General features: G+C 36.0%; 1 protein-coding gene across 2 annotated transcripts in view; it reads left to right on the forward strand.

Moving 5' to 3' along the window:
• The first annotated feature begins 527 nt into the window (after window positions 1-527).
• The window catches only part of LOC108371180 (ankyrin-3-like), a 29051-nt gene continuing 6221 nt past the window's right edge, over window positions 528-23357 (forward strand). Inside the window, exons 1-9 of one of the 2 annotated variants that reach the window (XM_017626690.1) lie at window positions 528-650; window positions 717-1169; window positions 1251-2015; window positions 2102-2305; window positions 4529-4909; window positions 7335-7878; window positions 16781-17075; window positions 17166-17186; window positions 22970-23355. In XM_017626690.1, coding sequence (XP_017482179.1) covers window positions 936-1169; window positions 1251-2015; window positions 2102-2305; window positions 4529-4909; window positions 7335-7878; window positions 16781-17075; window positions 17166-17186; window positions 22970-23355 — 2830 coding nt within the window. In that variant the 5' untranslated portion in view covers window positions 528-650; window positions 717-935. Of the gene's footprint in view, window positions 651-716; window positions 1170-1250; window positions 2016-2101; window positions 2306-4528; window positions 4910-7334; window positions 7879-16780; window positions 17076-17165; window positions 17187-22969; window positions 23356-23357 lie in introns of those variants that run through there. The other variant, XR_001848722.1, reaches the window with a different exon arrangement.

Here is a 23357-nt window from a genome sequence, read left to right on the forward strand (position 1 = left end):
TGTTGTTGATGCTAAAATCTTCTATGTGCCTACCGAACACACAACTTTTTAAGTCATCGCTATTGAGATTGCAGAAGTATAATGTCACAGGGAAGAAGCGAAAGAAATATCTTGGCAAACATATACAATGTACATATTAGAGATGCGCGATTAATCACTTAATCGAACAAGCTGATAAATCGAAATCTGATTAATCAATTAATCAAAGAATACAACTTTTTGATTAATCAAAGAGACAAATTTCTCGATTAATTGCATTTTAATTAAACAGAATCTAATTCGTTTTATTAATCAGAAAACTGAATAATTGTTGCAGTATTTTTTTTTAACACCAATTAATCAGGATCTGATTAATTAAAGAACTATTTAATCGATTAATCATACATCCCTAATACATACGCACTCAATTATCAAACAACCTCCTATACTAAGCTTAATTATATATAAGGAAATTTAAGAGAGCCAAAGAAAAAATTTTAATTATCTAGCAAAATACTATAGATCTTTTTGCTTGTGAAATTTTATTGACTCTGAATTTCTATTTTCAGGGCGATGGAAACACTTCATTTCTACGCGCAGCCCGAGCTGGTAATCTGGAACGAGTTTTGGAACATTTAAAAAATAATATTGACATTAACACCAGCAATGCTGTAAGTACGCCGAAAATAAAAGTTCACACTATTACTCTAACCAAATGATTTTGCTACCGCCCACAGAACGGCTTAAACGCACTGCATTTGGCTTCCAAGGACGGACATATACACGTCGTTTCTGAGTTGTTGAAACGCGGCGCTATCGTTGACAGCGCAACCAAGAAGGGTAACACTGCACTGCATATTGCTTCGCTCGCCGGTCAAGAGGAGGTAGTAAAACTTCTGCTCGAGCACAATGCCTCCGTGAATGTACAGTCGCAGAATGGCTTTACGCCACTCTATATGGCAGCGCAGGAAAATCACGATTCGGTGGTGAAGTTGTTGTTAGCCAACGGCGCAAATCAAAGTCTTGCCACTGAAGACGGCTTCACGCCACTGGCCGTGGCTATGCAGCAAGGACATGATAAGGTCGTGGCTGTGCTCTTGGAAAGTGATACACGCGGCAAGGTGCGATTGCCTGCATTGCATATTGCGGCCAAGAAGGACGATGTAAAGGCCGCCACACTACTTTTGGATGTGAGTACAAAGTGGAAAGATGTTTTCCATCTATAAACAAAATATACTTCCGTAATCGTTAAATTATTTTATTTCCCACAGAACGATCACAATCCCGATGTAACTTCCAAATCTGGCTTTACACCACTGCACATTGCTTCCCACTATGGCAATCAAGCCATTGCCACTCTACTAATCCAAAAAGGTGCCGACGTTAACTTCGCCGCTAAGCACAACATTAGTCCGTTGCATGTGGCCGCCAAGTGGGGTAAAACCAACATGGTCTCCTTGCTGTTGGAGAAGGGCGCTAATATTGAAGCCAAGACCCGTGACGGTCTAACGCCATTGCATTGTGCAGCACGTTCTGGTCACGAGCAGGTAGTCGACATGCTACTCGAGCGCGGCGCACCGATTAGCGCCAAAACAAAGAACGGACTCGCTCCGTTGCATATGGCCGCACAGGGTGAGCACGTAGATGCCGCACGCATTTTGCTCTATCACCGTGCACCCGTTGACGAGGTTACGGTGGACTATTTAACAGCGCTGCATGTGGCTGCGCATTGTGGACATGTGCGTGTCGCCAAACTGCTGCTCGATCGTAATGCCGACGCCAATGCACGTGCGCTTAACGGTTTCACGCCGTTACATATTGCATGCAAGAAGAATCGCATAAAGGTGGTGGAGTTGCTGCTACGTCACGGCGCCAGTATTAGTGCCACCACAGAGAGTGGTTTGACACCATTGCATGTGGCCGCTTTTATGGGCTGTATGAATATTGTCATTTACTTGCTGCAACATGACGCCAGCCCGGATGTGCCGACCGTACGCGGTGAGACACCGCTACATTTGGCTGCGCGTGCCAATCAGGTGGGTGGGGATTAACGTATATGTAGATGAAGAGAAACACTTTTAACTCTCGTTTATTTCTTTTGTTTGTTTGCTTCCATTTACAGACTGATATTATACGCATTTTGTTGCGCAATGGCGCTCAGGTGGATGCACGCGCACGCGAGCAACAAACTCCGTTGCATATTGCCTCTCGTCTCGGCAATGTTGATATTGTAATGCTGTTGCTGCAGCATGGCGCTCAAGTGGATGCCACCACCAAGGATATGTATACGGCTTTGCATATTGCCGCCAAAGAGGGTCAGGATGAGGTAAAAGAATTGATTGCGAAAAAGATAGTGGACCATATTGATACGGTTTATTTGATGCAATTGTTTTGGATACGCCATCAGGAGTATTTTATTTGATTAGTTCTTTTCTTATATGTATGCATATGTATTCTTTTCATTTGTATGTTAACTGTAATCTTCAACTTGGTTTGTTTTTTTAGCACTGAAATTGGAATATTACTTTAAGTTGGTTTTGTTTGATATTTTGTACAGCTACCGTTAAGTTGTTTCAATGTTGTTATTTTTTAGTTTGTAAAATGACAAATATTTCCATAAGCAGATTGGCACCATAGATTTCACTTATGTAAGTAGGTACTAAGTTAAATTAGCAGTAACATTTATTTTTTCCTAACATATTTGTATACTATCTTGGTCATTAGAATATGCACTAAGTGAAATTATTTTTTATACATTCCTGGATAGTTCACCAAAAGTTTTGAAATTTTAAATGTAGGTCCCGCGTAGGTGGGCCTACTTAACGGAAACAAACCCACAAATTTTTAATTTTCCATAAAGACATTGGACCGTAAAAAAAGTTTTCCGGAAACCCTTGAGTCTAAAGTATTTTTGCAAGGCGATTTCAAAAAAAGTTTACATTTTTCCTGATACATATCTTCGGCGTTTATAATTGGATTTTAAAGGATGATATATCACCCTAACGTACTACCCTAAAATCAGTAAATTGAAGCTCATCAAAAATCATTATACTTTTGCAAAGGAACTATTTTTATTATAGCAGTAGAATTTTTTCTGGAAAATTTCCTACATCCGAATTTATTTACTTAGGTGTCACCGAAAAATTTTTTAAGGCGACCCCTACATTAGGCGAAAAATAAAAAAAAATATGAATATTTTAGAATCAGGGGTGTATGGCGAACTTTTTTGTNATCATTAGAATATGCACTAAGTGAAATTATTTTTTATACATTCCTGGATAGTTCACCAGAAGTTTTGAAATTTTAAATGTAGGTCCCGCGTAGGTGGGCCTACTTAACGGAAACAAACCCACAAATTTTTAATTTTCCATAAATACATTAGACCGTAAAAAAAGTTTTCCGGAAACCCTTGAGTCTAAAGTATTTTTGCAAGGCGATTTCAAAAAAAGTTTACATTTTTCCTGATACATATCTTCGGCGTTTATAATTGGATTTCAAAGGATGATATATCACCCTAACGTACTACCCTAAAATCAGTAAATTGAAGCTCATCAAAAATCATTATACTTTTGCTAAGGAACTATTTTTATTATAGCAGTAGAATTTTTTCTGGAAAATTTCCTACATCCGAATTTATTTACTTAGGTGTCACCGAGATAGTTTTTAAGGCGACCCCTACATTAGGCGAAAAATAAAAAAAAATATGAATATTTTAGAATCAGGGGTGTATGGCGAACTTTTTTGTTTGCTTGGTAGGTGTTACGGGCTTATTTACATTCTTCAATTTCTAAAACACAACTTAAATTGGGGACCAAGCCTTACAAGACCGTGACTACTAGCTTCCTGAACACAACTTTCTCTTTTTAATGAATTCTTCGACATACTAAAAGAATGATAATTTCACGTGGCATACCTCACTTAGATAAAATTGACTGCCAAACTTTAATTTACTGAACAAAAAATCTGCTTATGAAATATTTATATTCANCTGGGCTTATTTACATTCTTCAATTTCTGAAACACAACTTAAAATGGGGACCAAGCCTTACAAGACCGTGACTACTAGCTTCCTGAACACAACTTTCTCTTTTTAATGTATTCTTCGACATACTAAACGAATGATAATTTCACGTGGCATACCTCACTTAGATAAAACTTTAATTTACTGAACAAAAAATCTGCTTATGAAATATTTATATTCATCATGTAAAGTTTGTTTTAACGCATTATTTTAAGGCATAGATTGTATTATTTTTCATTATTTTTTTTTTATAACCGAACGCCTTTGTTTCAACTTATGTTCGTTGCTATAAAAATTGTTATTATTTAATTACTGTGTTAAAATATTGTTGAATAAATTGTGAAATATAAAATTTCATTTCCTTGTTTATCATTTCTTCTGTAAAGGTACAAATACCATTTTTTTCATATTTAACCATTTACTTTTTAATTCTTTTGCATGAATCTTAACTTCAGTGTGATTGGATATCTACTTACATATGTATGTACATACATATACACGTTTAATTTATAAAATCTCCTTAACCAGGTCGCTGCTGTTTTGATCGAAAACGGCGCTGCATTGGACGCTGCTACGAAGAAAGGCTTCACACCACTACATTTGACCGCCAAATATGGTCACATCAAGGTTGCTCAACTATTGTTGCAAAAGGAAGCGGATGTGGATGCTCAAGGCAAGAATGGCGTCACTCCGCTACATGTCGCCTGTCATTATGATAACCAAAAAGTCGCTTTATTGTTGTTGGAGAAGGGCGCTAGTCCACATGCTATAGCCAAAAATGGACATACACCATTGCATATTGCCGCTCGCAAAAATCAAATGGATATCGCTACTACTTTACTGGAATATGGAGCACAAGCTAATGCTGAAAGCAAAGCCGGTTTCACACCATTACATTTGAGTTGCCAGGTAAGAGGTGTAGATTTGTATGTACTTATGTGTATAGTAGTATTTTGTTCGAAATGGCGGAAGTAACCCCAAGCAATCCGATTACTTTGAGCAAGAGCATTGGTATTAAATAAAAAAACACAGATATAAATTAGGGCCTAGAAGAGCGCAGGACACTGGACCCTATAAGTGGTTATTTACGATTCTTTATCATTAAGAAGTTCAGTTTCTGGTCGACCTAAAACGGTATTTCCCCAAGACGTTTCCGAGATACTAAAGATTTACTCATTCTGAAAAAATTACTTAATCTTTTCTAGCCGTTAAAGAATTTCTTTCTGTTCTCTGTTTTCTTCATTAATTTTAGAAACTGTATACCAAAAGTTATATAACGGTGCGAATATTGTGAATTTTATATCGGAGCTCCGGACACAGAGATTTCTATAGAAGGTTGTTTGTTTTTTTTTACACATAACGACAAACTGATACCTGGTGTCTTTTTTGTAAGAAAGTACGTCTTTAGCTTTCCTACAAGGGAGCAATGGAGAGATCTAGATACACCCTTGGGGATGTTCGTAAAAACTTTCTACCGACGGTTCAGAGAATGGTAATGTAGCAGGATGGTAACTGGATGATGCTTCAGGTGCTTTTTACTACTTAGGGTGCTATGGAAGTCTTCGCAATACTGAAAGTAGTAGACTGTATAACTTGCGAAAGCTGGTGTGGACATAAAATCAGGGTCTGTAGTAACAGCCAAGCTGCTATAAAGACCTTGGAAACCGCTCCTTAAAAATAGTACAGGAATGTAAGTTGAGGCTGAACTCGTTGCAAGGTGAATGAGCTTTGAACTTTTATGGGACCGGAGCCATTTTTAGGGCCAATCGTAGCGGAAAAAATCGGGTACATCAAAGATTTCTCTTATAAAACTCATAAAGCCGTTGCTGTAGTATTGACGCCTTCAAAACAACCAAGTGTTTTCTGAAAAGGCCAAATTTCTTCTCATACAGAGAACCAGTGATCTACGAGCCCTGTTAGGGTTGATTGCGGGGAACAACCCTTGACCACCAGGTACATATTGCTTGGAAGACGACTAAAGTACAGAACATTTTCTATGCCCCTGACCGGACTTCTCCAGACTTAGATGGTATATTTTTGGGTTAGATTTATTGAAAATGCACGAGCTACATTTTCTCCCTCGAAAAGGGGCTAAGATTCATAAAGGAGTCTGGTAAATTTGTAGAAGGGCAATGAATTCCCGCCCCCTACATATACATCCCTATCATCTAAATCCTCTCCTAGGGCTTAGGTACAATGGTACCTGGCTATAGCTCACGGAACGCTGTCTGAGCATATGTGCAGTAAACACTTGCATTGCTTAGGTAATTTTAAATGGGACCCGGGTAGAATGGTGTTTCGTGAATGGCCTAAAGCGCTTCAAAGCACACAATGTACCCTGCAATTTTTGTCTTAACGAGTTGAGGAGTAGGCGAGAGTAGCTAGCAACAGCTAATGGACTAAGCTGTACTGCTCGATGAACGAACAACATGGATTTGGCTATGGATCCCCGGATTCACACAGGAATAGCCGCCAGTTTCGAAGTCCCTTATAATGATTTCTGCAGAATCCGTAGAGATTTAAAAGAGATAGACTCATCCGCTCCAGAAAAAACGACTGAGAGTTTACGTGGTTAATTGATGTGTTGGCGTCGGAAGCCATCTTTATGTGGTTCCGATTTCGCATTGTGAGTAAGAAGCAACAAAGCTTCGGCTTGAATACTCGGTTTAGGCACTCTATGTACCGCCAGATACCGTAATAAACAGTTGAGCTTACCGCTCATTTAGGAGAAAATGAAATAGCCTCAACGACAAAGAGAATAATAGAACTTTGTTACGTTCGTTCGGTCGCGGTAACAAGGTGACCTGTTCCTTCCTCTGAATCTAATCTTATCTAAGATGATTTTTTCAAACAGAGTCGTTTTCAATTTTACCACGTTACAAGGTTCTGAACAGAAAAAGTATATTTTGAACAAATGTGAAATCAAATTAGTTTGATAGTAAGAAGTAGTTGATTCAAAATGAACATTTGAAAACACATTTACATGTTCTAACTGTAGCTGAGTGCGCAGAGGTGCTCGCTATTATTTATTAGGTGCAAGAGATCCTAGGTTCGACTGCCCTCTGCATCAACATAAAGTCTTAAATTTTTATTTGGTTTCTACTATTATGAAAAAGCATATGTGAAGTGCAGAGCGAAAGCCTATTCAAAAGAAAAAATCTTCACATAAAAATCTGTTTAAAGTAAACAAAGGATCGCTTGGCGGCAAATCCTATGTATGTATGTGTTTTAGTTTGAAATAAACACGATATGGTTTATGTTTTCTCCGTGTGCTCTTTCACTACAATCGAAAACAAAAATGCATGATTTTAATACAAATTTAATCAATTTCCAGGAGGGTCACGCTGAGATATCGAATTTGCTCATTGAACATAAGGCCAGCGTAAATCATCCAGCCAAGAATGGACTAACTCCGATGCACTTGTGCGCACAAGAAGATAATGTAAATGTAGCCGAAATTCTACAACGCAATGGCGCCAATATTGATATGGCCACCAAAGCAGGCTACACACCGTTACATGTAGCCGCCCATTTCGGTCAAGCAAATATGGTGCGCTTTTTATTGAATCATGGTGCTAACGTGGATGCGGCTACGTCAATCGGCTATACACCGCTGCATCAGACAGCTCAGCAAGGACATTGTCACATCGTTAATCTACTATTGGAACATAAGGCCAATGCCAATGCACATACCGTCAATGGACAGACACCGTTGCATATTGCACGCAAATTGGGTTATATAAGTGTTTTGGATTCTTTGAAATCGATTACAAATGAACCAGATGCAGCAACACAAACTCAAACCGATGAAAAGTATCGCGTTGTTGCACCTGAGGCAATGCATGAATCCTTTATGTCGGATTCCGAAGAAGAAGGTGGTATGTATTATGCTATGCAATCTACTATTTTTTGTATGTATCTCTGGTATCTTTGGACATTCGTATATATATAAATTAATTCATTCACATTTGAAAAGTTTGCTTGGTTCTCCATTTCGTAAATCATACATACATACATATGTATTAACAAAGCACCCTTTATATTTCATTTATACATCTGCATATAGAAACAATCGCTTTACAAGACAAATTCTCATTAAATCGTTACATATTTGTGAATGAATGTAACTAGATACTAAATAAAATATTATTTTGCTCTGCCGAAGAGTGTACTATGTATGTACAACCTTAACTGGTATAAAAACTTTGACATGCTACTCGAATAACACAATGCGAAGCACTCCACTAATGTGACACCAAGTTAAAAATCTTCCGTTATCCATTTAAGTATGTGTTTGCCTAGCCTTATTATTATCAACCTAGTAAAATACAATACGATAATTTGTGAGAAATTTCAAATCAATTCTGAGTACATATTAAATAAGTTCTATAATTTATGAATATTTTTGTTTGTATGTATGTTTGACAAACTGTGTCTCAGGCGACACAAACGATTGGGATCCATGGTATGGCATAAAGGGTGATCGAAATACGAATGAAGACCACGTTTATCTTCCATATTACCAGGGCGAAACGTACTTTATGTCTAGTAAGTTTCACACATTGGGCTTTGCATAAATTAGCCATATAAAACCAAATTACAGTAAATGAAATAATAATAAAATATTCATATTTCTTATAAAGTTCCTTATAAAGTGTGTGTGCGTGTGGTAGTGTTTCCAACAAAATTTTTGGTTTTTTGTTAAAATGCGATCGGTTTATATATTTTTGTAAATAAATAGTAACATGTCAAAATTTTTAGACCACCCTTCACACTTTACGGGGGATATATGTACAAATGTATGTATGTATGTATGTATGTGTATATATGTATAGCTATGTGTTATGGATGTGCAAAATCATTGTTGCTGCAAAACTATCGAAATCATCAAAAAAACACCACAACAAATAAAAAAAAAATTTGGAAGTGATGGGAATCGGATCTAAATAAATACTGCATTCGATTAAGCTGGTCTTATGATGAGAAACTACTGGAGGATTTAAAAAAGTTGGTTACCGTTCTAATTTTATGCCTAATTGAATTTAGAAATCTAAGATCCCAAAACGACACAATGGACCGTATGAATAAAAACTAAGCAACTGTTGTTTCTTCAAATATCCGACCTTTTACTTAAATTTTTGAGTAAATCGAGTAAAATATCTAAAGTTTTGAGAAAAAGCGATTGTTTAGTTTTTATTCATAAGGCCCAATGTATAATTGTTCTTTAATTTAAAATTTCTCTTTGAAATCGACGTTAAAGCAAAGAATATAATTAGGTAGTGGACTCACACAAATTATAAAAAAATTACGATAACATATTTCCAATTATTACCTCGTATAACTGAACAGAACCGCTAGAGTAAAACGTCGCCACACAGTGGTACAAACCTGGAATTTACTGTTCAAAATGGTTCAGAGCCTTTATTTTTTCATCTGATTTGATAATCTTTAAATGGAAGCTAATTTAGACGAGACTTATTGACGCCGATTTTTGAAGCAAAAACCATTAAAATATGGGTCAAAATTCGCCAAGTGTAACAGGAAAAAAAATTTATGACAGCATTTTGTTCAAACTCCACCACGTTGTTGCTATGGTTACTGGTAACCATTGGATGTTTTTTTGTCGAGTTATACGAGTTTAAACATGCAAATGTCAGCCCTTTTTCGTAATCGTTTCTTCGTTATTTTGGCACTCGGCATTGAAGAGCTTGTTTTTTTTAGTGAATTTTACATATTTTTAAAAAAGTTTTAAGTTAAAAAATTTTACAGGAGTGGGGGGAAGGGGAGAAGGTTAACGTTCAGAAAGAATACATGGAGTTTTACATATATATTTTTTTTTATTCAATTAAATTTTTACCAACTATTTTATTTTTTTTCGTTTTTAAATAATTTAGATTTCTTTTTAATTTGATTTTCCTTTAATTGTAAGATTTTTAGATATTATTTTAAGAAGAAAAATATAAATTTTTTTAATTCCATTTAATTTTAGGAACTTATTTTGTTTTTAAAGTTTAATTTTCTTTAATTTTTGGGTTGTATTATTTTTAAAACAAAACAATTATTTATTTCACTTAACTTTTAGAAGCTCATTAATTTTTTAATTACACTTTTTTGAATTTAAATTGGTTTGAATTTTCAGCTTTTATCGTTTGAAAAGAAAAAAATATATATTCTCAAATTACAAATTTTATTATTCAATTCGATTTTTGATATATTTTTCTTTCAGATTTTATTGTTTTAAAGAGATTTTTTTTGATGTCTTTTATTTTAAAGGATGTTTTTTTAATTATTAGATTCTACATATTATTTTAAAAAGAAAGACATATTTTTTTATTTCCTTTAACTTTTAAGCAGTTATTTGGTTTTTTTTTTGTTTAATTATTATTTTTTCTTTTTAATTAATATTACGAAAGACTTTTGCTGACGAGAGACTGTGCTAAATTAACGAATGCTGTGATTTTAAAATCATGTTTCGATTCGAGTTAACTTAGATAATGAATGCCGTGATTCGCACCCTGGTGTTTCCATCGCACAGTGTTTGGCGTTAATCAATTAATTTTTTAATCATCATATTAATTGGTTAAACAAGTAATTGCAATTAAATTAATTAATAATTGTTAATTGTACTTACAATTAAAACTTGCTCAACACTGCCATCACAGACTGGAATTAAGTGTTCAAAATAGTCTAGATGGGCTATAAAACTGCAACTTAAAATTTTTCTAAAAATTCCAAATAAGAAACAGGAGAATCAATTTTCTTCAAATTTGCTGCTTTCTCTGCACTTTGCACGGAAAAATTAAATTCAAAGAAATAAAAATTATAAAAAATCGGGCTCGACAATCCTCTTTTAAATTTTATATGCTTTATTAAATAAAATTAATTGACTCTGTTGAGAAATGAGGCACCGGACAGTAAATTCCAGTTTGGCACCACTGTGAGGCGGTCTTCCTCTTTGTCTGCTACAATACATACATACATGCATATGTATACACATTTCTCCAATTAATGTTTGTAAAACAGACTAATCTTGATGTGTTTAATTTAAATCTCTTGATGTTGTTATATTATAATTTAATTTATATGTATATATAAATGTTAATATAAATAGATATATTAAAACACAATGAACAACCTTTTGGAGACAGCAAGCAGTAAAATCCTCTATTTGAGGCGAAAAGTAAAAAAGAATTGAGGTGATTAGCGAAGTGCAAACAAAAATGATTGAATATGCAATTTTGAAAAGGGCGCATGTCCGAAAATAGAAACCATTGAGGAAAAAAACTAATTTTTTTTTCCTAGAGTTGTGATTTTTTCAAAACTGTTCGCACACACCATGACATTAACAGTAGAATTAATACAAAGATGTATCCTTTTCAAGCTTCATAAATACAGAGAAGTATTTAGATTACATCGATGGTAATGGATTCGATGTTCCACTGCCTGACTATGACGAGGTACGAATAGTAATTACGCAGCTGAAAAACAACAAAGCTGCTGGAGCTGACAGCCTGCCAGCCGAGCTATTTAAGTACGGCGGCGAGGAGCTGACAAGTTGCATGCATCAACTCCTACGCAGAATATGGGCGGATGAACGAATGCCCGACGACTGGAATTTAAGTGTGCTCTGCCCAATCCACAAGAAATATGTCCCAGCCATTCGCGCCAACTACCGCGGGTTCAGACCTCTAAGCATAGATTACATGGTCTTATCGAGTGTATTGTGCGAAAGACTGAGCCCAACGTCAACGAATTGATTGGATCGTATCGACCTGGTAAATCCACCATGAACCAGGTATTAATAATAGGCAAAATCTTGGAAAAGACTCGCGAGAACAGGATCGACACACCCCATTCATTTGCAAATTTCAAAGCCGCCTACGACAGCACTAAAAGGAGTTGCCTATACGCCGCGATGTCTGAATTGGTATCCGCCCGCGAAACTGATACGGCTGTGTAAAATGACGTTGAGTAATACAAGGCGACTCCCCTTCGTGCGATTTCTTTAATCTGATATTGGAGAAGATAATAAAGCCGCATAACTAAACCGGCATGAAAACCCAACACGGAATCACTCTTGCCAACAAGTGCTACTTTGGACTGCGTATGCAATTCAGGACTAAATTGCTCACTAGGCGTACGAAACCCACACTCTATGAGTCACTCATCATACCCGTGATGGTATATGGCGCAAAAGCATGGACAATGACAGCATCCAATTATGCGGCTGTTGGAGTATTCGAGAGAAAGATTTTGCCGAAGATTTACGGGCCCTAACGCGTTGGCGACGGCGAGTACTGCAGCCAATGGAACGATGAACCTTATGAGCTTAACAACGGCATGGATATAGTGCAGTGAATAAACATTCAGCGGCTCCGCGAGGAAGAGGGAGGCCCCCACTGCGATGGAAAGAACAAGTGGAGAAGGACTTGGCTTCACTTGATATTTCCAATTGGCGTCAGTTGGAACAGAAGAGAAAGGACTGGCGGTTAGGCAATCACAGCGCCAAATAAGAATAAGATTTATATTACATTTTTATGAAAAAAAAATGTATTTTTAAAGTTATGCATATCTAATTGTAGAGTAAATTTTTGGCGAATTTTTAAAAAAAATATGTCCAACGCACGATAGATTTAACCAGAGCTCGTAAATAACCATTAACCGAAAAACCTGCGACATAAAGGTTTCTCTCAGAGAGATATACAACTGCGCGCATTGTTTTGGTTGGCAAATGAGATTTACTTATATTTAATTTCAAGAAATAAATCTTCACCGATACTTATCTAGGAGACTTATTAGTAATGGTTGCTTGTTTTAAGTTATTAAGTTAGATGAATAATATTGGTCGCATGTATTTATACATACTTATGTAACTGCCAATTGGTATTTTACAAAATAAATTTAATTGTATTGTTATTTACAGCATTGAAGAAAATTAAAGCAGAAAAAGTAAAATTAATACATTCAGTATTTGCAAAATATATTTTTACCCTTTTTTTTTATCAATAGTCACCTTTGAAGGTGAAGGAATACAGTGACCCAAATATAAACTTTTAGCAAGTTTTGGCTAGCTTTACAAGCTTTTATTCTCTACTTTATTTAATGTTTATTGTTCTTTCATTAAAGTATAGCTGATTACTTAACAATCGCCATATAAAACCAAATATAGTGCAAATTTGAAGTAGCTAGGACTTACCATTGATTTTACCGCATTTTTTCCATATAAAAAATTGTCGAACATACTTTGTATGGAAAAAAATGTTGCGTACCAAAATTTGATCCAAAGGTGCTGTTAAAAAAGTTAAAAATATCGGTGAAATTTTGCAGAATTTTCATAATTTTTGCTCAAAGCCTGAAATTTAGATTTATATGGTGTAAGTTAATTAATCAGCTAAAAAAAACAACAAAATAATAAACATTAAAAAAAAAAAGCCAAAACTTGCTAAATTGTCAGCTTATACTTGGGTAACTGTATGTAGGTAAAGTACCTAAGTATGTATTTAATTTTACTAAAAGTAAGTTTTCCACTATTTTCCACTCAAACTATATATTATTTCTTTAATTATAAAATGTAGAACATACGGTACGGGCTTATCTTTATCCGGTTACCTAGGATGCGGGCTATATTTGTACTTGTCCGCCGGTTACCTGGGTAGAGGGTTCCCGCGTAGAACGTAATATTTCTCCGGGTAACAGGTCATTTTTAACCGGGTATCCGGGTATGGGTTTATCCTGATTCAGGTACCCAAGTAGAAGGCAATTTTTATCCGGGTGCTTGAGTAGCGGCTTATATTTGTCTGGGTACCCTGATAGGGGGTTGTCTTTATCCAGGTAGCCGGGTAGAAGGTAATATTTAACCGCGCAATCAGTACCCGATTATATTTATTACAAAACGTTGTCAAAGTTGTCAAAGGGGAAAAACACCCTATCTTCCCTCAATAGGGGGTGCTTCATTTGTTCTCGCTGATAGACTCAGGTTCTTGGGTGCAATACTGGACGGCTATGAAGAAGAGATGAGGTCTCTCTCCAAAAGTTTTGTACTGACTGAAACGACGACTCTTGTTAGGAAGCTAGAGCGCGTGCAAAGGGCGGCCCTTGTTGGAATCAGTGGAGCACTGCAGACCACTCATACTCTAGCGCTAAATGCTATGCTCAATGTCGCACCTGTCGGCATTGCAGGCGAAGTAGCGAATATTCACGCACGCCGCCAATTTACTGTCAAAAATTTCTCATGCACATACAACTTGTATGGGACCAACCGAAATTGAACGACGTGCGTATGAAACTAAATCAATTTCCAATTTTTGTTCTGCGTGACATTTTGATTTGACATTTCACTCAATGAAATCAAATGCAAATGCTCGCAAGCCAATTTCGAATGACGCAAGAAAAAAAATTCTACGGCGTGCGTACCAAAACGCAACACGCGAATATTAGGTTAACCTGTTAGGCTCAAAAGCGCGGGGTTCTCTTTCAACCCAACGCACGTGCACTCGACAATTCTCGAAAACTTCAACTTCCTGCCTGAAAAAATGGATTGCAAGATTCTGAGGCTGGCCCCAAAAGGATCCATCTCCTCACATATTCCTCCAAAGGACCAATGGGAGAATCGTAGTCTCTGAAGAAGAGGTCCAATAAACATCTTCACATCTTATTGAGGAGGTGTTTACTGTCACGAACTCTCAGTATGTTCAGACCATACTCGTTAAATAATGATTAGATAATGCTAATGATTCCTAATTAACCTTCTTTTGTGAAATTCTCTAATTCATTAAACAATTAGAATTAGTTCAACTAATTCCCATTAGATAATTGAAATTTTTATTCCAATGGTAAAACTAATTGCAATTAGTTGCCATTAGCAAAAAAAATTGGTTTACCTTTACAATTAGAAATCTAATTAACTTCTGCTAATGCAATTAGATATTCAACTAGCTCGAATTAGAATCAATAATTGAACATCAGCTGCCTGCGGAACCTTATTGTAAGCACCGTTCCAAGAATTTGTGTAATGTGGTATCACAATGGACAATTGAATGTCTAAGTGAGTTCCTCTCATGGGTCTGCCACATAACCTAACCTAACCTAACCCTATCTAAGAATTGGGCTGAAAAAAAACCATATCTCAGAATTCAGTTCAAAAACGCCCTATCTTAACTAAAAATATATTGAAAATGAGCTGAGATAGAGCGTTCTTCAACCAAACTCTGAAACAGGGCGTACTTGAAAAATTTGCTGAGATAGGGCGTTTTCGAACTGGCTGCCGAGATAGGTCGACCTTTCACTCAATTGTCGATATATAGATGATAATATTAATATAGTAGTTTGTTAGCGTTTGGCCGAGCTTCTCCTCCCATTTATGGATGTTCTGTTGTGGATGTTCTCGCACAAAGGGGACTCCGAACGACGATTGTATTGTGAAGCTGTCTGCCGAGGGGCGACCGCTCTTAGAAAAATCTTTTTATTTTCGTTTGTTTGTGATGTATGTATGTCGGAACCTAGGCTCGATCCCAGGCCCTGCGGAATGGTAGTATGCATTTGTAACCATTACAACACAGCGGCCGCCTCACAATACTCGATATGAAATAGGCTCGATTTTGATTGTTTTTAGGACTTGTTAAGGACGGAAATTTGTATGAAGCTAAACTTCTCAAAACAAAGAAACAAACTTTTTTTGCGACACAGTCTAATTAATATATGTATAGGGAATAAGAGGTTGGATGTCATCTTGCTTCTCTATAAAAATGAGATAACATGACTTTATGACGATTTAAGCCCAGATTTGTTTCAACAAATACATATGTGTGTATAAAATAAGCGTATAATACATTGCTACAATTAACAGAATCATGTATGTGTGTATAAAAATTACTCAAGTATGAACATCAATATTAATTTAATAGACGCACATAGATAAACTTATACTGATGTTAAATATAGTGTTAACAGAATTAATTTAAATATATGATTAATTATACAAGGGATAATGCTGAAAGGGAAAATCGTAAAGCCAATTACTTAAAAAGTGCAAACTACATAGTTATAAATGTTAAAACAATTTTTTTTAGATATTGATAAAAGCGCATAAATATATTAAGCGATTTCCGAGGTTCTCTTTTAATGTTGTTCATATCGGCTTTTTAATAGGTGTCAATTGCTTGCGACATATGCAACGTCTACTTTGTGTGCTTTGCCTTCCAAACATTTACACACCTGTACATATTTTAAACACCCATACACTCATATTTAACAGAAGAAAGCGTTACCATTTCGATTATGTTCATTATTTTCTACCGACTTCCGTTTCATTGCAAATGCATTCTCAGCTTTCTTATTTAATCCAAAAGAATATATATATTGTATGTATGTATGTTAAAAAAAAAAAANATACTTAATCCAAAAGAATATATATATTGTATGTATGTATGTTAAAAAAAAATGCATGTGTGTTTGCTCTTCAAAATAAAAAAAAATATATATATTATTTGCATATTTCTTTATTTATTTCTTTTCAAAATTTTTTTTTGCACTATTCGCGCCGACACCGCTAATAATCCGCAAAACCAAATCAAATCGGAAAAACAAATCGGATATCAATGGAATGCCAAATAAATAAAACTGTAAAACTGGTCAACTTGCCACTACACAACCACCACCACTACCACCACCACCACAACCACCACTACTGCCACTACCAGGCGAAGATAATANATAAAACTGGTCAACTTGCCACTACATAACCACCACCACCACCACAACCACCACTACTGCCACTACCAGGCGAAGATAATATGCTTTCCGATCAGCCTTACCGTTATTTGACAGTTGATGAAATGAAATCTCTAGGCGATGATTCCTTGCCGATCGATGTCACACGCGACGAACGTATCGATTCGAATCGCATGATGACCCATAGCGCTGAGTACGCTGGCGGTGTTGGAGGTCAACCGCAACAGCAGGCCATCGCCGAAGAGTTGATTAGTCCACATAAAGCACAAATTCATGGCGCTGGCAAATCGATTGTGGATGGTATTTATATGGGTAACGGGCTTAATGAGGAACAAAAATATGTGGGGTAAGTTCAAAATAATTCAGATATGTATTTACATTTTTTAGTCTGTATATGTAAGTGCGATTATTTTTTTTATTATTCATTTACACGCAGCCGAAAACTTTCTTGGAAAAGGTAGTTATATAAGCTATATAAGTAGTAAAAAAGTATTATGTATATAGTATTCGTACAACTGAACACTTTATCAAAACGTTTGATTAGATCGAGGGCGTTATGAATTTGCAACTGCACCGAGACAGTTCTGTACGATTTTANATTATTCATTTACACGCAGCCGAAAACTTTCTTGGAAAAGGTAGTTATATAAGTTATATAAGTAGTAAAAAAGTATTATGTATATAGTGTTCGTACAACTGAACACTTTATCAAAACGTTTGATTAGATCGAGGGCGTTATGAATTTGCAACTGCACCGAGACAGTTCTGTACGATTTTATCTTTAATATTTCATCATTTTTGCTATACACTGACACATTTGCGTATGGGATAAAGAGTAATAAGTACTGAACTCAATTTATTAATTTTTCTTAACAAAACTTTAACTCAATTAACAAACAATTATTCAACCATGGAAGGTCTGCTTATTTTGCCTATGTGAAAATATCAAGGAAATACTAAAAAAAAGTAAAACAGTTTAAGTATTAAATATAGTTTTTACACCTTTTCGAAAACTACCGTTACATGTCAAGCAGGGGTGGCTTTGACCCTATTTCAAACATCTGCGATGGCTTTTTTCAGTTAAACCTAATGAGATAAACTGCTGTAGCCACAAATTGCCGGTGCCACGCCCATTTTCAAAATTCCATAATAGTCTTATTTATTTCTCAGAGGTTGTTATGATTATCAACTTTGAGTAAATTTGCGCCTTTTATTTCCGAATAGTGAAGTCTCCGCATTTCTGAAATTTACCGTTATATGAAAAGTAGGCGTAGTTTTAGTCCGTTTTCAAAAATTTTCCACGTTTTGCTTTTATGTGTCCAGTACAATAAGTAAACCGAGTTTAGTAGAAATTGATGGAACTATTACTGGGACATAACTGGGCGGTGCCACGCCAATTTTCTAATATTTATAATATTCTTATTTTCCCCAAGATATACATAATTTTAAATATCAATTTTGAGTGAATAAACTTCAGTAATATCGCAGTTTTCATATTTCTGCAAACTACCGTTATACGGGAGGTAGGCATTGNTCAAGCAGGGGTGGTTTTGACCCTATTTCAAACATCTGCGATGGCTTTTTTCAGTTAAACCTAATGAGATAAACTGCTGTAGCCACAAATTGCCGGTGCCACGCCCATTTTCAAAATTCCATAATAGTCTTATTTATTTCTCAGAGGTTGTTATGATTATCAACTTTGAGTAAATTTGCGCCTTTTATTTTCGAATAGTGAAGTCTCCGCATTTCTGAAATTTACCGTTATATGAAAAGTAGGCGTAGTTTTAGTCCGTTTTCAAAAATTTTCCACGTCTTTCTTTTATGTGTCCAGTACAATAAGTAAACCGAGTTTAGTAGAAATTGATGGAACTGTTACTGGGACATAACTGGGCGGTGCCACGCCCATTTTCTAATAATTTATAATATTCTTATTTTCCCCAAGATATACATAATTTTAAATATCAATTTTGAGTGAATAAACTTCAGTAATATCGCAGTTTTCATATTTCTGCAAACTACCGTTATACGGGAGGTAGGCATTGTCCAATTTTCCCATTTTCAATAACATCCGTCCTTGGTTCAAAAGAACAACCGTTATGGGAGCAAGTTCGCTCGGGTATAAAAATATGGTGAATATATCCCGTCGCCCGTATGCCAGAAACATAGAAGGGTAAAAATTAAAATTTTGGGAAATCAAGTTAGAAATTTTTCTTTCGAGACTTAACTCTACTTTATGCAATTGAAATAGTAAAATATGTGGGTTTCGTGTACGCATGGTATTCTGGTATTTGGTATAACGTAGAACATCCAAAGGTTAGTGGAGTCAAACCAATAACTCAAAACTGATAAATTTGCACATTTATGCTTCTGGCATAAGGGCGACGATATGTTAGTAAAATTTATTATCTCTAAATTTAAATTACGACGATTTTATATCGCAAAATGCAAAATTTTAGTTGCAAAGAAGTATTGGGTCGTCGATTCGACGAAGCTAAATAGAATTGTGGCATGAGAAAAAAAACAAATGAATACAAATTTTAAATCTCTCCCATGCCCTAAGATTTCTGCGGCGAACCCCATTCGACCCTTGAATCTTATGATCAAAAAGCCATTCTGGCAACCCGAATTAATTGTTTGCCTATCTTAAAAGTAACATTCCCGATCCGACGTGTTACGATTCCCGCTGTATAATTATATCAGTGAAAAAGCTAACTCAATTAAGATAAATTTTCAAAATTTGCAAAAAATTGTTTTTGAATCAAACTAATTCAAATGGCATCGCAAAAAATTTATAAATTAGTAGTATTTCATTTATGTATGCAACATATGTGCAACTAAAATAATTTTGACTTATTTAATAGGCGACTACCCTAATAAAAATACTTTTAAGCTAAATCTTTCTTAAAACTATTTCTGTTGACACCAATAGTGAAACAATTCACGTAACTTGTGTGTAGGTTATTTCAATTTGGCTCGAAAAGGGTAACAATCATCCTCTTCAAAAATATATTCAAACTAAAAAATGGAAGAGATAACAGTAGGGTGGTTTTTTATGTACCAGAAATTATTGCCATTTTGAATGACTATTCAGTTCACACCGTTTACTGTTTCTGAATTGTGAAACATTTCAATGTTTACCAGCAGAAAAGTAATTAAACTGATAAATTAAGCTCATGAAAGTTTAAGAACTTAAAAAAAAATTCCTAATATTCGCCATAGTTATAAGCGATTCGAGCGATTCGTGTGTGTGCCGAATTTCATCTATGTAAATCCGTCCAGTTGTTTCTAACTTCAAAAAATAAAGGCTTATTGCACATCTACAGGCCAAACACTTAATTTCAACAGCTCATTTTTGAGATTCGAACAAACCGTGCATATCTGATGACCTTCACAAAAAATGCTTATTATACATACATATTCAGTTAGATAGATATGACGAAAAGGTGGCAACCCTAATAAAAAATAATTTCAAACTAAAGCTTTCTTGAAACATTCCTTTGGCACTCATATCTTAGTAGTTCATATAACTTTTGTATATTTTAATTAAATTCGACAAGCAGATGGCAGCTCTCTTCAAAATATTTTCAAACCAAACCATTATAATCTTTCGTCTGACATTGTAATGCATAATTTTGTCAAGTTGAATTAGACTTTTTAAACAGGTGGCAGCTCTCCCGCATGTAGTTTAGAAATAAAGCCCTTTCAAACCAATTTCGGCTGAGAGAAATATTGTGACAATTAATTTAACTTATTAAATAATTTCAATATAGCTTTCAACAGGTGGCAAACCCTTTTCAATACTATAAGATGTGGTTGTATATCTACAGACCAAAGTCCCTTAATTTGAAATCTAATTTTTTAACGAATGGTGCAGATCTGATGACATTAACAAAAATGCCTTCGCGTATCATATGTATATACAGAAGATTGTTCCTGAAAGCCAGGCAGCTCGCAAATTAAAAACAAAATGTACTGAACTCCGCTGATCTCTAACCGAGCTGCCATACGGACAAATTGTTAAACCGCAAATACTCACGATCTTAGTTTTATAGCCCAATTCTGTATCGGTGACAAAAGTTTTTTTATTGACAAATTTAAACTTTTTCATACATTTTTCCGTAAAAGCAATCTGTGACAAGAATTGATACACTGACACAGAGTACAGAATAGAGCCGTTAGTCTCGCAAGATTCACACGTATCTTATTTGTTTCGCTGTTATTGAAAACTTGTACTCAATAGTAAAAGCATAAAATAAGGCATAGATAGTACAGTAAAACCTTGATATAACGAAGTTGAAGAGGTTAGGCAAATGCTTCATTTCACCTATAGTTTCGTTATATTTATAGAATATGAAAACCTGAGTTCGTGTTTTTATTTATAACGGGACTCCCACAGTCAACATATTCAGAATTGTTATGTAGAGGCTTTTGAGACTAACGGAACTTCAATCGTCAATATATTCCGAAAGATCTCAGGCTCCAAACTTCGTCGCTATATCTATGAAGCATTTTTGTATGGAAAATATCGCAACAATTAGGTTTTTTTTTTCTGGGGACGCAGCAAACATTTTGTTATATAGAATTTTTCGTTTTAGCAAGATTCGTTACATCGAGGTTTCACTGTAAATAATTCAAGTTATGAATCACCTATTCCGATGGTCAAGAATCCGAGAGAAACCTCAGACTAGGTAAACTCAACTACGAAATTTTGGACTTCAACAAAGATTTTACTAGACTAGAGGATGAAGTAGATACCTTCTGAACAAATTCGCCATCTTTTAACGTCGAAAATAATCCCTCCGAGATTTCAATAGTTAGCAGAATGGGCCCGATTAGATTTCAATAGTTAGCAGACTGGGCCCGATTAACTCTACTCGAAATCACACGAAACTTAACTGCATTCGATAACGGGAACGCTTCGAAAATTTAAATTGTATTATTTATCCCGGAAGGGGGGCTGCTATGCTGACTAAGCATTCTCTCTTATTATGCCTGACCGTCTTTCTCTGCTATTTGGGGCTGGAGCGTTTGCGTTCATTCCCAGTCGCAGCGGCAAATATTTTTTGTCACTGTTCTATGCCTATGTATATCCCCGTGAAGTTCATACAACTCATTGTTCCATGAAATTACTATTTGTTTTAAAACAAAATTAATAAATAAATTATTGGCGCGCAAAGGTTTGCTGTGCTTGGTTGCGCTTCTTCTCCGATTTGTGGTGTGCGACTTGATGCTGTCACACAAGGAGTAGGGACCTACAGTTTCACGCCGCTTCCGAACGGTGATTATATCTTTATGAGAAGCTGCTTTTATGGCGGGAATACACACGGAAATTTTTAATTGCCGAGGGGTGACCGCTATTAGACTTTTTGGTTTATTTTGGATGTTACTCGTACCAGAGTCCATAATACTAAATTATGTCCTCTAATACTCTACACGTTCTTCCATACCAAGCTTGCAAAAGGTAGAACAAGCAATTCGGTAGATGAGGTCGAGGATGTTGCATGCTCTTATAAGAAAATTATGTCTAAGTTATTTAGTTCTGCAGTACAGCATACGATTAAAGAAGTTGCACGAAAGAGGAGGAATCTGTCTGAAACCTTTCTCGTCTCCGAAGGTTCTTCGCTATTCGGATAAAACGGGAATATGAATTCCAGATATCGCGGCGTATCAACAACTGCTTTGTCTGCTATCAAAGGCGGCTTTAAATATGAGAAAAGATATGGTCTATGGTAGATGTACCAGCTGTAAAGCCACACTGATATGGTCCAATTAGTTCACTGATGGTAGGCTTTAGCCTGCTGGGCGTTGATCACTAGGCCTGCGTGGTTGTCCTTACCGAAATTCGCAATCGCCTTAAAACTTTATGTAAATCGCCAAACTTTTCGATATTTTTCATTTCGAGAATTTTTCATCTTGGCAAGCATTTCGCGCTCACGCTTTTCGGCCTCTCTCATCTTATTGCAGAAAATAGGTCTCGCTTCCCTGTTCAGAACCCTTTACCGAGTCCACATAATTCGTGTTGCGCCCGTTTGCAGCGTTGGTGGTGGCATCTTTTTTCCCTGAAACAAGATGCTAATCGTCGTCGTCGTAGTGGTTCTTATGCAAATTGATGTTATTATGTAAATCATTAGTCACCGAAGTTTTGATCGTTGTACGAATGCCTTTATACAAATTTAATTTCCATTTTTTATTTTTAAGTATACTTTGTTAACTAAAATTCGAATAATGATCTTCTTGCAGTTTCCTTGTTTCATTCCTCGTCGATGCGCGTGGCGGTGCTATGCGTGGTTGCCGCCACAGTGGTGTACGCATGATTATACCATCGCGTTCCACTTGTCAACCGACTCGTGTCACATGTCGATATGTTAAACCACAACGCACTATGCATCCACCACAGCTAATGGAGGGTGAAGCTTTGGCTAGCCGTGTGTTGGAACTTGGGCCAGTATCGACCAAATTTATTGGCCCCGTCATCATGGAGGTGCCACATTTCGCTTCATTGCGCGGCAAAGAGCGTGAAATTATCATATTGCGCTCGGATAATGGAGAAACCTGGCGAGAGCATGCAATTGATAATTCGGAAGAAATCATACACGATGTAATGCAACAATGTTTCGAACCCGAAGGT

The sequence above is a fragment of the Rhagoletis zephyria genome, unplaced genomic scaffold (genome assembly GCF_001687245.7).
Source record: "Rhagoletis zephyria isolate East Lansing unplaced genomic scaffold, Rhagoletis_zephyria_1.1 Rzeph_scaffold_04753, whole genome shotgun sequence".
NCBI lineage: Eukaryota > Metazoa > Arthropoda > Insecta > Diptera > Tephritidae > Rhagoletis > Rhagoletis zephyria.